This window comes from Parasteatoda tepidariorum, chromosome X1 (genome assembly GCF_043381705.1).
Source record: "Parasteatoda tepidariorum isolate YZ-2023 chromosome X1, CAS_Ptep_4.0, whole genome shotgun sequence".
NCBI classification, from domain to species: Eukaryota; Metazoa; Arthropoda; class Arachnida; order Araneae; family Theridiidae; genus Parasteatoda; species Parasteatoda tepidariorum.
In genome coordinates, this window is record NC_092214.1 from 45,877,598 (window position 1) to 45,892,052 (window position 14,455).

The 14,455-nt window shown below is 28.0% G+C and overlaps 1 protein-coding gene across 1 annotated transcript in view; it reads right to left on the reverse strand.

Moving 5' to 3' along the window:
- LOC107448567 (CD109 antigen) overlaps positions 1-14,455 on the reverse strand; it is a 129,470-nt gene that overhangs the window by 17,849 nt on the left and 97,166 nt on the right. Inside the window, exons 23-26 of the mRNA XM_016063821.3 lie at positions 13,634-13,834; positions 13,007-13,079; positions 9,630-9,810; positions 6,370-6,459 (exon numbers count right to left, since the gene is read on the reverse strand). Of these exons, the coding sequence (XP_015919307.1) occupies positions 6,370-6,459; positions 9,630-9,810; positions 13,007-13,079; positions 13,634-13,834 (545 nt within the window). The remainder of the gene's footprint in view (positions 1-6,369; positions 6,460-9,629; positions 9,811-13,006; positions 13,080-13,633; positions 13,835-14,455) is intronic.

The window sequence follows — 14,455 nt, forward strand, 5'->3', positions numbered from 1 at the left end:
TAATCTTATGTTTACAAACCATTACTTAACTCTTTAGAAACCACCAATAGTTTCCTATATCATTTATATTATGTTGCATGTGCATTATTTAATTTGTCACCTTTCACAGCATAAATTAAAATTTTTAGCCCCTTAAACTTAAAAGTTTAACCCTTTAGGTCTCTGCTCATTATTATTTTTACTCCTAAAATATCACTACAATTTTGATCAATAAAAAAATATATCACAACTATGATAATATGTATAATTAACTACGTTTTAGTTGAATTTATGAATTGTTACAATTGACCCCGTAAGTGGGGACAATTGTAACAAGGGCACGACTGTCAAAAATTGTTAATAACTAATATAATAACATTTAAAATAAGGTATTTTTTTCTTTTTCTAGTAGAGGATAGTCTACTTTACTTGTCTGTCAATTAATACTAATAATATATTGGATTTTTTGCTAGTTAAAAATAGTTAAGTAAAAAATGTTACAATTGACCCCACTCTCCCCTACTTAATTACTGAAAAAATAGGCGTCTGTTTTTAAAAGACAGTATTTTTAATGATTTAAATGGTTTTATACGGGCACACCAGCTGACAGCTTTAATTAACAGATTTCTTTTGCAGTGAACTTGACTTCATTTTGAATCTTTTGCTAGGGCCCACGCTTGCGAATTTTTTTATTTCTGACATGTAAGTAATAATGTATATCCATCATTCTCATCTTCTTCATAGTGTGGGTAAAAACAATGTAGATCTTTAGGAAAAACTTTATATCTCTGTTTGTTTGGTATTTAATTATATTAGTTGTGTTTTCCTAAATAAATGTATAGTCTATCACATGGTAAGAATTCATTGATTGCTTTTATTTACTTAGATTACATCTTGAAATTGTTAACTATATCCATCTTTGGACACTTCATTACCTTAATAAAGTTAAGAAATTTGATGTATTCCAGCTCAACACGATTAAAAGTAACTAACAGTGTGCAATCAGCATAATAGAACGTTACGCGTCAGAAACAAGTTTAATATTTATTGCTTTTTAAATCAAACATTCACAAATAATATTTATCATTTTTTTGTTTCATTACATCAATTATTATAACTGAAGCTCTTATTATTGGGGAAAAATGTTCATAATATTATGCTTCTTTTTCCGCCGCCTCCATGAAAGTCGACAATAAAATATAATAATAAAATAATAACAAAACACGAAAATTATTTTAATGAATTTACTTTATGACGAATAATAAAAAAATCCTTTTAATGAATTAACTTTAGATATTTTATCTTGTTTTTTAATTTCAAATAATTACGAATGTGTTCTTTAGTAAAAAAGTTCTTAATTTTCAAATAGCAATTACTAGATGCCTTTTACATTATAAACTACTTTTTAAAAGAAATAAATTAATTTTTTTAACTGAGCTAAAGTGTATTTATTTTTAATATCCTTAGGATAAATAACGTTTTTACCTAGTCATAATAACTTAATAATAACAAAATAATACTTTCTGAATGTAATTAGATTTATTCTCAAATGAACAAAGGCAAATGTCTTAAGGTTTATTTAAAATGAGATAATTAAATTTCTTTAAAAAGGAAATTAGATAGTTTCACTGCATTTTGTTTGAAAAAAATCTCCATTTTTCTTCACTAATTTTCATATTTATAATTTGTAAAAATAAAGAATATTGAACTAAAGGGGAGCGGAAAATAAACTTAGAATTAATTTTAAGCATTTTTTTAAAATTTCTTTCCCTTTGGTTTTTAATTTTCCCAAACGACAAAAAATGCGCGCCACAAAATTACTTTAAAATCATTCCATCTCTCAGCAGTAGTATCAAATTAGTATATATAATAAAATATATATTTTTTTTCCTTTAAATAAATTAGATATGCCGTATTTAAATTTACTTTTAGACAGTGCATAAAAAAGATTTTTTTAAATCAGTAAAAGTGACGTTTAAGAATATAATATCGGCAATTTATCTTTAAAAACAAATGACATAAAGATATTTATTTTAAAATAGAAATAAATGAAGATTTGATGCGACTTAAATTTTGCAAAAACATTATTTTTATAATGTTTATAAAAATAACTTTGATGTTAATTATGACACAAAAATATTTTTAACGCTTCAACGGGTTTGTGTCTCATGTGACACACAAAATTAATTAATATTTTTGACAAAAAATTGCTTTTCGAATGTATATTTATGCTTAGAATATATTATTCTGAGGAAAAAAATCTAGTCAAAACTAACAGGACATGATAAATATTCAACGTGTTTATGGCTCTATGGGAACACCAAAAAACTCGATAGTTTTTACCGAAGCTCTTCGGTAATGTGTTTGGTAAAATTAACAATGAAATATTGTTTCAGAACGCGTGATAAAATTTGGTAATTGTGGTTAAATTTGGTAATTTTATCGTGATACCTTAGAACATGGCATTAAAATCAATAATTCGATTAAATTTATTCCTCAGTTTTTTTTAATAAAATTCATTGTAATAAGAATTATAATTTTGAAAACCAGAATTTCCGGTTAACCGTTACCATATGAATGGAAAAACTACCAATTAAATGGTTTAATACCGTATATTTTGGTTTTATTAACCAGAATTATAGATTTTTTTCTCCAGAAATGTCATTATCATACAATATGGTAATTTTACCAGATTTTTTTTTCTTCTTATAATATCAAATTTGATTCATAAAAATAATTTTATTCATACTCATTAAAAACTCTGAGCAAAATTATTCTTTTAACTGTCTTTTCGCTGTGAAATCATCTTTTTATCAGCTTTTTTCATATTTAAAGAGTAAGATAATTTGAATCAATTTAGCACCATAATAGTTTTTTTTATCAAATTTAAACGATATTATAGTTCATCGCATTTCAAAATCACTATGAGTGTAGATTTAAATTCTGTGAAGTGTAATGCAATAATATAAATGTATAATAACTAAATGTTAACCACTATACGTAAATAGTTATCATGTCAGTTTTTTAAGCCACGGTCCCGTTAAAAGCCGTTTTACAATTTAAAAAAATGAAATGAATGAGAAAAATATTTTTAAATTTGATCACGTATTATTCTCTTTTTTTTCTTAACGTATGTGAAATTTCATATAAGGATATAACTAAGTCAAAATAATAATAATAGATTAAAAACTTATAAGCTTAGGTGTGCTTTACAACAACTGGAGTCTCAACTGGATTAACACATAAAACGAACAAAAACAATCACATAACATAAAATGATCACAGATAAAGATATTAACGTTTCTTTTTCTATTTTTATTTAATATAAATAATAATATAAAATAAGTAATTGAAAGAGTTAGTCTGTATTAATTAGAGTACAAAAGTATTCCAAAAATTTTACACGCTAAAGAGAATACAATATAACCAAATCATAGAGTTTTTCTCTAAATAAGGAAATCAGTTCAAGGGGCTGTCCATTCAGCTTAAGAACATTAGTCTATGATACAGATATCAGTTCAAAATAAAATTGAACCAATCTCTGTATTAATTGGCCTGATGCCATATAGTAAATTGGAAATTTTCTGACAAAGATGAATTATTGATATTAAGACAAACGTATTAAAAGCCATTATTGCCAGTGTGAATGGAGTTAAACAAATCATTCACAGCAAACTCACCATCTTATACTTCTTTTATTTCTGAATGATACCCATAGGTAAAGAAAGTAAGATAGTGCGATTGATACAAATAAAAACTACTAAATACAAAATGTTTGTTATGAGATTTAAAGCAGTTCCGGCAGAAAGCGACTGCATTCCAGTCAAATGGAGAAAAAAAAACTTGGTTTTAATGGAGAAAATAGGATAATAGAGGAAAAGAGGATTTTCATTCCTTTTTTTCCTTTGTAAACAATTTCGTTTTTTGTGTTTTCACTGAAATAATAGTTTGCGACACATAATGAACATACTTATTTTATTCCATTCAAATTTACGAAGTTTTATATTAAAAACAGTCGTTACGAACTACAATTCATAGTAAAAGTAGTTGATAACAATAACCAACTTGGAGTTCACCTAAAATTTTTCCATTTCTTGAACTTCTGCGCTTTGTTATTTTATTTCATACCTAGAGTTGAACATCTGATCCAATCTTGAGTTAACGACTATCAATGTTCAACTCTGTAGTCACGAAATTATGAACCCAATTCTGAAGACAAGGAAACTCTTAGACCAAGCATTGGGGCAAAATAACCTTCGTGGAGGACTTTTTGTTGGAACTAACTCACATTTGCTTACGTGGATAGGAAAACAACGAAAACATACCATGGTTTAAACGACGACAAGAAAATTCAAACCCATGATCTGTCTACCATTGAATATTTTTTTAGATACACACTGTGGTCAGTCCGAGACGGGAGGGGAATGATATCGAACAGTCATCACTGGGACTCGAACCTGCGTTACATCATTGGAAGGCGAGAACTCTACCCCTGAACCACCAAGGCTTAACCTTACGTTATTGAAAAGAATTAAATACGTACGTTGATGTAAATATTTTGAATCACATTTTACCTCACATTGAATTTTAAATAGTATTTTTAATTGCACACTAAACATGGATATCAGTATAAGATACTTTCCAAAAACCATAATAAATAGGTCAATTTTGTGAAGATTTAGGGTTTGATCCTCAGTGGCATCTTGAAGCCCACCCTACTACAGATCTATGGGTACCATCTTGTATGGGAATAAAGGCGACTGGTGCGCCTTGTTGACCACGTTACCACAATCATGCTGTTGATCTCGAAGTTGTGAAGCCTTTAACTTCATGACCCTGCCAGTTCTCAGCGGACTGTTGCAGGAATACTTTATTTTTTTAACTGTTATCAACTTACTGATTGTCTATTTTTTCTCTTTAACATAGTTCAATTCTGCCACCTGTAAATTGCTTGTTTTTTCTGAGCAAATATTTATTTAAGGAATTTGTAATTTTCAATTTTTAAATTAAAGGCATAAAGTTTTCATTTGTAGGTGGACTACGCTGTATACCCCACGGCCCAGGTGTACAAGGTTTTTCTCTACGTTAATGAATATGCAAAAATCACAAAAATTCAAATGCGAAAAAACTTACTAGTATAATCAAATATTCCATAAATATTTAATTTTATTGATTTTCAACTACATTCTATTTAAATGATAAAACATTTATGTCTCGTAAATTTAAAATCCGAATATAAACATCAATTTTTGAATCTAAAAATAATATATTACGCTTAAATGATAATAATAAAATTTTTAAACAAAATATCGCAAAAATAGAACTTAACTTTGAATTCTCATCAGTTTATTAACCATTATTTTTGATTTTCACAAATATCATAAGAGATTAGGATAAAATGCATAGCCATAATGAAACATGCTTCGTTGATTAAAAATAATTGTTTGATTTGCAATAAGAAGCCCTGTGACTGAGTGGCAGAGCTTCGTGCTTGCGTGGCACAGGTTCGAGGTTCTTTCCTTGGACCGGACAAGGTAGACTCAGCCTTTCACCCCTTCAGTGGGTCGATAAAATGAGTACCAAGCATGCTCGGGGACTACACACTGGGGGTTTCGATCTCGGCTAACCACCCAATCGGATCATCTGCTCCTGCACTTCTGAGTCCAATTTCAAGAAAATTGGGATGATCTTAAAAGGTCTTGGTCCTTAATGGGCTGTCACACCACTGAGTTTGGTTTTGATTTTTAGATTTGTTTAGTTTTGTTTAGCTTAGCTTAGTTTTTTTTAGATTCAGTGTAATAGGCAAACCTTATTGATTAACCAAAGCTTTAAAAATGTAAGTTAAAAAATATATACTTTTGTTCGAATTACACATATTTTAATAAATATGCAACCTTCAGTTAAAAAAAAAAGTAGAGTTTTTGTGAAGTTCTCTAAATTGAAACAAATCAGTTAAATTTAAAAATGTACCTACCATGTTAAAAGTTCCGGATCAATTGACGGGAAAAAGTACAAATACTGTAATTACCACACCCGTAAAATGCATTTTACAGTAAAATTCGTAATTGCCGTAAAATTTTATACCGTAATTTTTGCAAAAATATTTATTTAATCAGTGATTCAGTGATTTAACAATAAATATTACTCTAAAAATTACGGTATATCAGATATTTTGTTCCACAAAATTTTAAGGTAAAAATGGATTTGACGATTAAAAGTACTGGCACTCAGAGTGCCGGTATATTTGTGCGTAAGTGCAAGTGGAATTATTGTTTTATTTTTTCAATATTATGCATATTTCTCAGATGCATATTATTGAAGGCTTAAAGCTATCACAAACCTTATACATTCAACAATATATTTAAAGATTAACTAGAAACATTTACTTACTCCAGATAAATCAGCCACTGCAGTGAGTGTTATTAACACATGCGCTGTCAATGATATGTTTTGGTAGTTTATGTATGGATCATTGGAACTCTGAAAAAAACATGCGGAAGATTAAGAATAAAATAATTTAAATTGTAAATAGCAGAAAACGCAAAAAAGCAGCACCTTAAATGACGCAAAAAAGTAAAATGCAATTAATACGGGAAAAAAAAGAAAATTGCTAAATTTTCTCAAGCCAGTAGCATTAATTTTTGAGCAAAGAAATTTCGTTCAAAGCAAAACATTTTTCAGCACACTTAGTGTCCTATTAAGTAGCTCTGTGCACAAAAAGGCAAATTAAGCACGAAATTTATTAATGTCTTGTTTCTATCAAGTTTTTCTTTTGCTCAAATCCTCGATTTATTGAAAACACTTGCATTGAATGGATCAAGGTATCCAACAATCTCGATTATACCAACGATGATTTATTCTTTTTCTCAACCATGAAACAAGTGGCAATATATATTTTACTTCTTGTGCAAATTAAAGCAATCTCTAGCGCTAAAAGAGTTAGGGGTTCAAACCTAGGGTTTTTGATAAAAAGATTTTTTTTTTCTTTAAGAAACAAATTATGATTAAATAAATTTTCAATTTTTGCACCAGAAAATATCAGAAGAGTTTTACATTCCTTTTTTAACTGGCTGAGCTCATAACTCAAGCAAAAGCAGTAAAAAATTCCGAATTAAATTACGGTATGAAATACCTGCAATTCGGGTGCATCATTCGTAAAATCCATTTTTACCATTAAATATTATACCGTAAATTTTAAATAGTTTTTTAGTTAAAGTAATTCATTGATTTTACTATAATTATTATTGTAAAAATCAAGGTATATCAGATTCTTTTGTTCCGTTGCATGTTCCAGTAAAAGTGGATTTTACGATAAGAAGTACCGGCAACCAGAAAGTCAAAAATTTTTTCTATATTTTTTTTACAGTTTGACCCGAAAGACTTTAAATTTAAACCATTTACTTAAAATTATTTTATTTATAAAAGTACATAGGAATGTTTCCTTTTAATGTGAATTATTTCGTTATAAGCAACTTTTTGATGATTAGGGTTATGAGAATTTAATCTTTAAAAAAACGCACCATTCTAGCAAAAATCGCTGTAACAAAACAACTTGACATGTTTTTGAAGCCATTCTTATATATAAAAGAAATATTTTTTTAATTTATTCTTCCTTCAAAATTTCTGATGCTGATGACGCTATACCTTTCAAACAAGGAAATAAAATGCAGGTGTCACTTTGTTTTGTACTATTTAGGAAAAAAAACAATTTTTTATTCAGTTAACTAGACAGCCGTTGAACCCCCATTTGAGTTTACGACTACCAATGTTTAAACCCTTACCCTTGTAATTTTGAACCCAATCTAGAAGACAAGAAAACCTCTGGATCAAGTATTTGGAGAAATTTGCATTCGTGGTGGACTTTTTTTTGTTGGAATCAATCCGTATATGCGTTACATGGAGAAGAAAACGACGAAAACCTCACAGTTAGCATGACGGTAAAGGAACTCTAACCCATGATCAGTCTACCACTGAGGATAATTAGCGTCAGCACAGTGGTCGGTGTAAGGCAGCTGTGGAATTCATATCGATCAACCATTGCTGGGATCCAACCAGGTCTCCTTATTGGGAGGCTAGTGCTCTAGCCACCACGGTTCTCAGATTACTAGTTGTAAATTAAATAATCTAATTTCCAGGAGAACACAGTTATTACAATTATTAAAAATTAATGAATAAAATTTCCCTAAATATTATTAAGTATGAAAAAAATGGATTAACAGGCTTGAAACAACTTAAAGAACCCGAAAGAACCTACCTGCTAAATTTTCATTTAGATGTTTTTTCCAAGAACTGAGCAAAAATGAAAGAAGTTGATTTTTATGAGTATAATAAAAAGAATAAATGTGACTGAAACTTTTATAAACCATATTAGGCTTTTAAAAAATACCTCAATGATTACCCTTGCCATTTAGCCTGATTTATTTTTAACTCTCTTATATTCCTCCAAAACTTTTGCACACAAAAATTAAGCAAATTAATAAATCTTCTTAAGAGGTTAGAGGTAATTTTTATGAATTACATCTCAAGATACTTTACGGTAATTAACCAATGCGAAAACTAATTAGCTCATTTAATTAAACAAACAGTTGTTCTCTGGAAAGACATTAATTATTCATTATTCTTTTTCTTTAACTTTTTGCTTAACTTACAATTTTTCTCTTATAATAAATATTTTAGATTCTTTTTCCTTGACTTAAAAAAACTAGAATGGCATTATAAATGAAACTTTAATATTTATAATTTTAAGTTAAATGACAGAGTTTTTATATTATCTGCAAAATATATAGTACTAATTAAGATAATTTTATAATTAAAATACGGCTTTTCTTTATGATGCTATATGATTTTTTTGAGTAAACACACTTCAAAGCAAAATGCACGGAATCTTTCATAAATATTAGAAACTGTGATTAAATATTAAAAAAATATTAAAAATATTACATTGAAAAATTTATCAACCCATTTTGTTTGTAATTTGAAATTTTATCTCATACCTCATTTGTATAATTGATATTTATAAAGTTGTAATTTTATCCATTCCGCTCCGATTAAAGCCTTTATTTTTCATTTGAAAAACGTGCCTTTAAAAGATATCCCATTACCCTCTATTTGCGCTTTAATTTCATATTTTGTAATCTGGCATCTAAGTTGAGAAAATATTTCTAAATAATTTTTTGTAAGATAATTATAAGTACTTGATATATTTCACCTTTCTCGTTTTATATGATCTTAATTGTGTTTTATTTTTATTTATTCATTTATTTTAATTTTTGTGATGTTATTACTTGAAAAAATTATGTTTAGGAATCGGTCTCTCTCTTTTTCCTGATGCTCCTCACCCTATTATATGCCTCCTTTGATTTCGCTATATTAATATAATATTAGAAAGCACTGTTTTGCGGATACAATCGCGGGAGCTGATGATGAGATTATATCTTTCATTATTAACTTGTCTAATTTCCAATTCATTCTTGCTTTAAATTTTTATTTATTGTTTTCCTTTCTTATTCAAAGTCCTTTTTATTTCTTGTTATATAAGCGTTTTACATTAGAATTTCACTTCTTTTACACAGATTTACATTTAAAAAATATTTTTCTGATTATAATAATTGTTTAATACAAGTTTGAATAATAAACCAAATGATTTTTACCAAAACATTCATTTTCCGATTCCATTGTTGAGGATAAACTTCATAAAATGATCCTTCTCTAGTCTGATATCTTAAGATATATTCCACTGAGCGAGATAGCATATCGGGATCAATATATAAGTAGTTTTCCCAATCAGGATACTGCGCTAAATGAAACATTCTTACACACAACGCTGTCAACCTATAACAAAATTCAATATTTTTCTTAACGAAAGATTTGTAATTTTAAAGCTTAAAAATGCAAAAGAATTAAAGGAAGTCAAAAACATAGGTATATTACAATCTATAATCCAATTCCATAAAAATTTATGTGATTTCATCTATTTAGTATTTATCCAACTGCAATGGTATTTGAATTTAAGAAGGAAGATATCTAAAATGTTTTTGACCAATCGAGTTGAAATTCTATGTAAAGTTTTAATTTAAAGATACGCAATTGTATAAGATTTTAGTTTGTTTAAAACTACAAGTTTCACTCCAAATACGACACCAATTCCAAATAGTTAGTAAGCGAAAAGCAACGATTGCTGTAAAAGCTTGCTTTGATTTAAGTATATTCTTTCTTTGGCAGGCCTCGATAATACAGACTTACAATTTTTTCTCAACTAAAAAAATGGTCTCTCGACTAAAAAATGGTGATTTTTCTAATTGCTTTCAAATATTCCATTTAAAAATATTTTGTTTTAAATAGACAATAGCCAAACTTTGCGTTGAAAATATAATCCAGAGCATCATTTATTTAAAAAATCGCCACTGATAGAAAACTAAGCACGCCTCTTGATCCTCTAAAATAAAGAAATTCTATACATTTATTTCGTGTCTTAAAATAATTCAAACTACCACCACATGTATGTTTATGAAACTTTTGTAAAGAAAAATCAGTGCTTTTTATTTTGTTTATTTTATTTATAAAAACGTATTTCTATAGTGTTTTTATTTTCATAACCAAAGTAAAAGGTTAAAAAATGTAAAGAAAAGCACGATTTGCAGAGCTTTAGACAAATAGATAACTTTATGATGTTAAATTTCCGGATTAAATTACAGTAAAAAGTACTTCAATCGGAACATGTTAAGAAACAAAGTAACAAATATACCGTAATTTTCCCAATAATAATTACCGTAAAATAACTGAATCACTCTAATTAAATAAAAATTACGGTAAAATTTATGGCATGTATAAGATCTACAGAGAGCCAGATATTGTGAAATTCATTAAAATAAATCGAATGAACTGGGCAGCTCACATTTTCAGAAGGAATGATGACTCAAATTTAAAGAAAATTCTATTACACAAACCCCTAACGAACAGGAAAAGAGGTAGACCCAGACTGAGGTGGCTGGATTTAGTTGAGACTGATTTCCTTACTCTAAAGGAGAAAACTGGCGAACAAGTGTCAAAAGTAGAGAGAAGTTGATTCGAATTCAAAGGAAGGCACTGGCCCACCCTGGGCTGTCTAGCCAGATATGATGATGATGAGCTAACGGTAAAAATGGATTTTCGATAATTGAATTTTACGGTAAAATGAATTTTACGGTAAAATGAATTTTACAGATGAATCGAAGTGAATCCGGAATATTTTACAGTGCATGGCTGATGTGAGTCAAGTTCTTTTGACTGTTTTAAACAACGATTGTAACTCCTTTCGAATATTTGAACGTAATTCAGATGTATCTTTTTAAGTGTTTTTTTAGGTTGCACATAGATTATACTTGAGCATGCGTACATCTATGCATGAGTTGTACTTCGATGTAAGCTTCGGAGATCATAGAAGCAGTTTAACCACAAGTAAAACGCATTTTAGTTCGCTGACTATGCATAGTATGTTATAAGCGTTAAAAAGCAGTTGAGTAATGCACAAATGCTCATTATTATAGATAAGCTTTTTAAAAGAAATTTTTGGTTTTATATCTTTCTAATCTTCAGTTTTAAATTCGACGTATTCAATTAAGACGAGCACAAATGTCTTATAAAATCTTTCTGTCTTTTAAGTTCAAGGACTTTCCTATATCCGACAAGAATGGTTTAAATCAACTTTTAGAAAAAACTTCTTTCCGCTAAGGACGTGTTGACATTAGATGTTTTCTTAATGTGTGACTGTCACTTGTCTTACTCCTTATTTGCACACTTATTTCTGCTATGATAACACGCAATCTAAAGGTTTTAGTTTTATTCCCTCATTTGGATTTTTTGTCATATTGATTGGGAAGAAATTAGACTAACGTTGACATTGCTTGTTATCAGTAAAAGACATGATCTGCGTTAAAATCAATACAATTTTCTTACTTAAGTTCGATATTTTTTATCAAGGAAGGAATAATACCTTGAAAGAATGATACCTACTTATTAAAGAAAGAATAAAGTTTACGGTTTCGTATCATAAACAGTCTTTGTTAGTCTTCTAATTGTTATTATACTTGTTGAATTGATAAAAGCTTTTTATTTCATTTGTCGCAAATTAAATTATTTTTTATTACACTTTGTAAAAAAATTTCGCGTATCTAAACACCAAAAATGGTGGCAACTACTTGGTCTACTACACCAAATGGTCTATTACACCAAAACCTAAGGGTAGTTCCTGTTGCTGTGAAACACATAGAATGTCCTTTTGCACTATTTGTTGTAACGTAGCTGCTCACAACCACCATATTTGTTATTTAGTAACACTAAAATTTCTAATTAATGTAAGATATGATGCACATAAGAATTAGTAAAGTTATTTTGACGAGACAATATAAAATAAGGATCAATAATTTAGGTTGCATGCATATAAAAGTTCTCAAAACAAAATAAGTTTGTAAATCAAACCTACGAGCGAAAGATAGAATATTGAGACGAATTCTAACTAGGTTTAATAGAACAAGAGTGGAATGAAATTATACATTATAAAATTAATATTAATACAATTTACAGACACTTGAAAATTAAAATTAAAATATAAATATCCATATTGCACAACTAAAAACATAAATCCACATTTTTAACTTCGAACTTTAGCCTCTGAAGGTAAAAAGTAACATTGAAGACAGTCACAAACACTTGCCAACACTTTATCGATTGTAAGCAATTACAGACGAAATCAAATGCAACAAGATGGGTGCTGTTGAAAGAGAAAAGATTTAACGTATGGTATTAGAGCAAGTGATTTCAGTGTAAACATTTTGCATTTTCGGTGTTTAGGGCTTTCATACAATCATTAATGTAAATGAAATTAGCTATCTTGAAGAGAAGTATTCCGTCATACAACTTTTAAGGTTGTTCAAAATCAAATTCAGAGAGATATTACACCACAGTTTTTCAGTACAGGAAGTTTAATTAAGAAGGAAAAATCAAATTTTAATAAAAATAATTTCATAAATAATAAACTTTATTTTCTTACCATAAACTAGGCTGTTCATCCTTAAACATAGTATACGCTCCATTTTTATAAAATACTGATTGATAAACGTAAGCTGAAAAAAGATACAATTAGTCACACATTCAAACTTCCACTAATGTTTAAAAAATAGTAATAATAATAATAATAATAATAATAATTTATGCATAAATGGTTTGTTTATTCTACTTATAGCTTAAATATAGAGCTATATAAAAAATGGAAAATAAGTTCGTCTTCATTCATTCCTATCCATTCAAATAAGCCTTTTTAATTAAAATAAGAACTTAGATTTGGTTTTATTCTGAATAATAGTGATCGAGAAGAATTAATAATCCTATGAATATTTATAGAAAATAATTTTTTTATTTAATAAAATATATTGTGCATGAAAATCTCGAAACACCGAAGGAAAAAAGCTTCGTTATTACGAAGAACAGTGCGTATTGTGTTAAAAATATGAAAGTACAATTATTTCATAATATAAATTATATACCTTAAACGATTTTGAAAGAAAATTTTCAAATACAACAATTTTGAGATTTTTATTTTTTAATTTAATGAAAATATAATAAATGAATAAACTGATTTTGCGTTACTTTAAAAATCAATATTCTTAAATAAAATTACCTTTGTTGAGATATTCCAACATGCCACGCATTGTTTGGGATTTTAACTGATTCGTGATTCTGAGATAATGAAGTGTAAGCAATGTGTAAGCAAAATCGAACATGATAAAATCACCCGATTTGACAGCATCAGCCATTCCTAATGCCTTAAGACCTATTGGCGATCGTGGATCTTCTGGAAAAGGTGCTCCAACGACATCACCTTTAAAATAAATATTGGTTAACATAATGAAATATAGAAATATATCACTGCTTTGAAAGTTAATTTCTACATATTTTCAATCAATCAAACTGAAATATGTCGAATGTATAACTTTAAAATAACATCTTATCATCAGCGTTATAGTTTTTCATCACACAATCTACTATTTTACATATAGTCTCAAATTTTATGCGAAACAGATAATTATTCCTTTTTTAGATCAAACATTTAATCAAAGAGAATTATATTTATTATCGGTATTATAAGAGATTTATTTCATCTTTATGTTATACACATAAAAAAATAATTAAAAACTATGAGTTACGGGATCAAGTTTCAATATATTTTGTGCATTAATTGCCAAAAATAAGTAGATTTTATTATTAAAAGTGAATGTTTAGAAAAATATCTATTTTTATTCAATTAAATGAAAATTTTCAACTAAAAACATAAATATTGATACTACATTTGGTTTTGCAACATTCTAGATGCGTAATTTTTTTAATCTTAAGAAAGAAAATGTATTTTGAAACCTATTAAGTAAAGCAATCCATCAATTTTAAAATCATTTATTTTCTTAGACAAAATAAAATATTTAAAAAACAATAATGGTTAATATAA